The sequence below is a fragment of the Octopus bimaculoides genome, chromosome 7 (genome assembly GCF_001194135.2).
Source record: "Octopus bimaculoides isolate UCB-OBI-ISO-001 chromosome 7, ASM119413v2, whole genome shotgun sequence".
NCBI classification, from domain to species: Eukaryota; Metazoa; Mollusca; class Cephalopoda; order Octopoda; family Octopodidae; genus Octopus; species Octopus bimaculoides.
In genome coordinates, this window is record NC_068987.1 from 12,278,112 (window position 1) to 12,283,355 (window position 5,244).

A 5,244-nucleotide genomic window follows, 5' to 3' on the forward strand; every position below is an offset into this window, starting at 1 on the left:
AAAAAAACAAGGAGAGAAGAAAAAAAAAAAAAAAGAATGTGTAGTGGCTAGTGATCTATCATATATATATATGATGGGCTTCTTGCAGTGTCCATTTATCAAATCTACTCACACAAGGTTTTGGTCAGCCCGGGGCTATAGTACAAGATGCTACACGGTGGGATTGAACCCAAAACCATGTGGTTGTGAAGCAAGCTTCTTAACCACGCAGCCATATCAGTAGATAAAAATATTTCTAATTTAATGTATTTGTGGGTCACTGAACAGTTGATATTTTTTAGATAGTTTTTTAGTTTTTTGTATTACTATTTGTTTAATTTTCGCTAGAAATAGATAATTGCGTGGGGTTATTTTTATACTTAAAATATATTACATACATGTAGCTGTGCTTGAGAAGATCTGTTGAGTCAAGTGAAATCATTGTTGAGGCCAATGCCAGTGCTGCCTGACTGGCTCCCATGCTGGTGGCACATAAAAAGTACCATTTGAGCGTGGTTGAAGCCAGTGCCAGCGGACTGACCCTCAAGCTGGTGGCACATAAAGAGCACCATCCGAGTGTGGTCAATGCCAGTGCTGCCTGACTAGCCCTCATGCCAGTGGCATGTAAAAAGCAACCATTACACTCTCAGAATGGTGGTTGGCATTAGAAACGGCATCCAGCTGTAGAAACCTTGCCAGAACAGATTGGAACCTGGTGCAGCCTACTGGCTTGCCAAGGCCTCAATCGGGCTGTCCAACCCATGCCAGCATGGAAAGCGGACATTAAACGATGATTATGATGATAATGATGATGATGATGTAGGCCAAAGGTAAATGTTAAAAACAAAACATTCAAAAGCACTGGAGATGGTACCACATAAAATCACTGGTGCTGGTGCCATCTAAAAAGCACTGGTGATGGTGCCACATAAAAAGTATCCAGTATACTCTGTAAAGTGGTTGGCATTAGGAAGGGTATTCAGCTGTAGAAATCAAATCAAAACAGGCCATAAAACCTGGTGTGGACTCTGGCCTTGCCAGCTACTGTCAAGCTGTCCAACCCATGCCAGCATGGAAAGCAGGTGTTAAATGATGATGATGATGATGATGATGATGATGATGATGATGATGATTTATTATAAATAGAAAGTGTTGACCCCTGGTTAAAATAAAATAATATATAAAAAGTCAATAACAAACAGTAAAATAATTCAATTAAGTGTACTTACACTTTCAAGGCAGTTTCTAACTCTTTTAAATCATCTTGTTTCTTTTTTAAATCCTTGGTAATTTTACTTAGAAAATCTTCAAAGTTTTCTACTACAACAGGATCATCTTCTCTGCGTAACTGAATCCAAAGTTCCTTAATATGCTTGATAGAGCCGTCACTATAAAAATGATAGAAATCAATGAAAGAAATTTAGCTTCATAAATATAGAATACAGTAGAACCTCACAGTATGGGTAATTTGCTTGTACAAGCTGAGACTCATGTAATTTTTTGTCTTGAAGTATGATTGGAGATCCGAAGTATGAGCACACAAATTATCCCATCTTTAAGGTAATTCAGTTAATAAAACCAGTTTACATATTTCTTTTGCATTCTCTTTTTTATAATTCTTATTTTACTTGTAACTACACACACCTCTTCTGTTTCAAAACCCATAAAAAGTTATTTTTGAGTGGTTTTTAGGGGCTGGAATGGATTAATTAGTTTTTAGTTAATTTCAATGGGAAAAATTGGATTAATTATTTTTTAGTTAATTTCAATGGGGAAAATTGATTTGTAAAACAAGTAAATCGTAAGACAAGCTTGGTCATGGAATGAATTAAACTCATCCTACAAGGTATCACTGTAATAGATTTATGATATAGAAGCACAAGCTTTCAAATTTCATGGATAAATATAGTCAATTAAATCAGTACTTGGAACAACGGAAGCAATATTATGATAGGCATCTTCCAGTTTCCATCTACAAATTTCAATCACAAGGCATTGGTCAACACACAGCTATAGCAGAAGACACCAGCCACAACAGTGTCCACACAGTGAGGCTGCATCCTAAACAACATGGTTCCAAACCAAACTTCTTTATAGCATGGTCAGGCCCGCACATATTAGAGTACCATAAGAAAATTAATTCAAGAAGACTAAATCTTACTCATGAATGACATCTTTAGCACCGACTGTAGTAAACATCTCAGTAAAAGCCTGATCATCCATTTCTTCATTTTCCACCCCATAAACATGTTCCTCTTGATGTGGTTCAGCTGGTATTCCAATGAAACGATCTGTTAAAAGAAAAGACAAATGAAATTAATTGTTATTATACTGTAGTTCATACGTATGAAGTATTATATGAGTAATGCATTCTATATTTCCTTTCCAACCATGAAGTGATCAAGACAACTGAAATCTTGCACTTGCAGTAGTATTCTTCAATATCTGATATGAAACAAAAACAACAAACAAACAGAAAGCAATCCAAATGAATATCTTCTTTATTCTCTGTGACTTTATTGGGGTTAAACGCTACAGTGACTAATAGAGAAAAAGGGCACAAGCAAATTATAATGAAAACCCAATGTTCTGTGAAATGAATGCTAACACACACATTCACACACACACATTCACACACACATACACACACACACATTCACACACACATACACACACGTGTAGATGGATGGATGGATGGATGGATGGACAGAAAGACAGCTAGATAAACAGATAATTTGAAAAACCAATAGATAATATAGGTTTGGTAACACAAACAAGAAAACAGAAGTCAAAACATGAGTATATATACATACATACATATATATCTCTCTCTCTTTTTCTCTTTCTTTACTTGTTTCAGTCATTTGACTGCGGCCATACTGGAGCACCGCCTTTTAATCGAGCAAATCGACCCCAGGACTTATTCTTTGGAAGCCTAGTACTTATTCTATCGATCTCTTTTGCCGAACCGCTAAGTTACGGGGACGTAAACACACCACAAAACACCATTTGAGCATGGCCATTGCCAGTACCACCAGACTGGCTCTCATGCCAGTGGCACGTAAAAGCACCCACTACACTCTCGGAGTGGTTGGTATTAGGAAGGGCATCCAGCTGTAGAAACTCTGCCAGATCAGATTGGAGCATGGTGCAGCCATCTGGTTCGCCAGTCCCCAGTCAAATCGTCCGACCCATGCTAGCATGGAAAGTGGACATTAAACGATGATGATGATGTATGTGTATGCTTTATGTTTATATGGTTGAATGACTGCATAGGGCTCAAATGTTTGCTTTCTAAGGCTGAATATCCTTCTTAACCTCAATCAATTTTACTGAGCAAGCTTTGTTATTCATTTTTTGCATGATGACCACACAAGTGTTGGTGCCATGAAAAAACACATCTACTACACTCTGTAAATTGGTTGGCATTAGGAAGGGCATCCAACATTAGAAACCACACCGAGGTAGACACTGGACCATGATAGAATCCTCAAACTGCACCGTGTAGCATTTTGGATCCTGTCAAACCATTTAACCCATGTCTGCATTAATGGAAATTAACCTTTAGCACACTATACTTTCTCTAGAATTGTTTCCACTGTGACAACCCTGTTTCTACAGGGGAGAAAACTCATATGGTGACATGATACACCTACAGTGTGCTAAGGATGATGATGATGATGGACCCTGAGAGATTTTTAAGATGTGTTTCTAGGTAACTGAAGAAATAGCTTATCATTTTGGAAGTAATTGTGCCTGTAGTTCTTTTATCTATTCCTTTCATTGAGTAGGTGATCTATAGGTGTGGCCTAAGTGCAACGTGTCAAGATATGAAGTGTGCTGTTTTTGTGTTCTTTGTAGTTTATTTTGATTTATTGCATACAAGTCAATAATGGGCCAGGTAAAGCTCATATAATTTATCATACATTTAATGCACTGTATTCATGCCATTGTTGTCTCTGATAGCTGCCAAAAATGTGGTATCTATGCATGCTCTAAGAATGTTTGTGTGTCCTTTGCTTTCTTTTCTTTGACTCATATATATATATATATATATATATATATATATATATATATATATGTGTATATGTATATATGTATATATGCTGCAAATATTGCAGAGGTGTGCCATGTAACTTAACGCCTACTTAAATTTGTCTCTTGTGTTTATGTTGTTGAATGTTATGACTGGTTGTATTTGATGTCTTCTGGTGTTAATAGTAAGAAAGAAAATATTGGGTTTAGTAGGAATTACTTCAAGTTTGTTATTGTTCTTTAGCCATATTCTAGAAAATTAAAGCTGAGTTGTAGACATCAGTCTGCAGCTATTTAGTTTATGTATTTCCCGTTTTTTTATTTATTTTTTTTAAATATTTTTAGACTCTGGTAAAAGAAAGGGGTTAGGTAGATGCCACATATCTTGAATTCTGTGTTCCTATCTTTTTTATGTTATGTTTGGTGAGTGACCTTGAAAAAGTATTTGATTACATGACTTACAACGAGAACAGTATATTACTTGAAGTTGTTATTGTGATATGTGGTGTGGCCATTAATAGATTTATTAATCTAAAGCGGCGAACTGGTAAAACCATTAGCGGTTCGGCAAAAAGAGACCTATAGAATAAGTGCTAGGCTTACAAAGAATAAGTCCCGGGGGCGATTTTCTCGACTAAAGGTGGTGCTCCAGCATGGCCACAGTCAAATGACTGAAACACGTAAAAGAGCGTGCTAACAATTCTGTCAGCTCATTGTCTTCAGGAAAACATATATTGGCATCAGGAATGGTATTTGCTTGCAGAAAACTGCTTCATGAAAACTCATCCAACCCATGCTAGCATGGAAAAAATGTGAACATAAAAAACAATGATGATGATTAAGACTATTTGGCATAATACAATAGATGTCCTCTAATCAGATGGGAACTCAAACAACCATTCAGAGTTGTTTACTCAAGGGAACAACTATTTACTAAAATAGCAATGTTTGGTCTCCTTAACACACAATTTCCAAATCTTTACAGTGAAATTACTTTTGAAATGGAGAACTAATCAAAGTTTACTTTCAAACAAATAGTTTTTTTTTTTTTGCTAAACTGAAGAAAATGTTATTTCTGTCTCAGTGATAAATAACAAACAAGATTTAATCAAATCCTATTAGTTCAGTAAAATATTGCTTTGAAATTAGAATATCACAGAGTTTGTGTTTTTTTCCAAATATATTTACTGCAACAAAAACAATATATATATATATATATATATATATATA

The 5,244-nt window shown here is 35.8% G+C and overlaps 1 protein-coding gene across 3 annotated transcripts in view; it reads right to left on the reverse strand.

Annotated features, from left to right (window-relative positions):
* The window catches only part of LOC106869750 (EF-hand calcium-binding domain-containing protein 4B), a 113,286-nt gene that overhangs the window by 73,547 nt on the left and 34,495 nt on the right, over window positions 1-5,244 (reverse strand). For all 3 annotated transcript variants that reach the window (XM_014915613.2, XM_014915614.2, XM_014915615.2), the window contains exons 3-4: window positions 2,141-2,270; window positions 1,209-1,367 (exon numbers count right to left, since the gene is read on the reverse strand). In XM_014915613.2, the coding sequence (XP_014771099.1) occupies window positions 1,209-1,367; window positions 2,141-2,270 (289 nt within the window). The remainder of the gene's footprint in view (window positions 1-1,208; window positions 1,368-2,140; window positions 2,271-5,244) is intronic.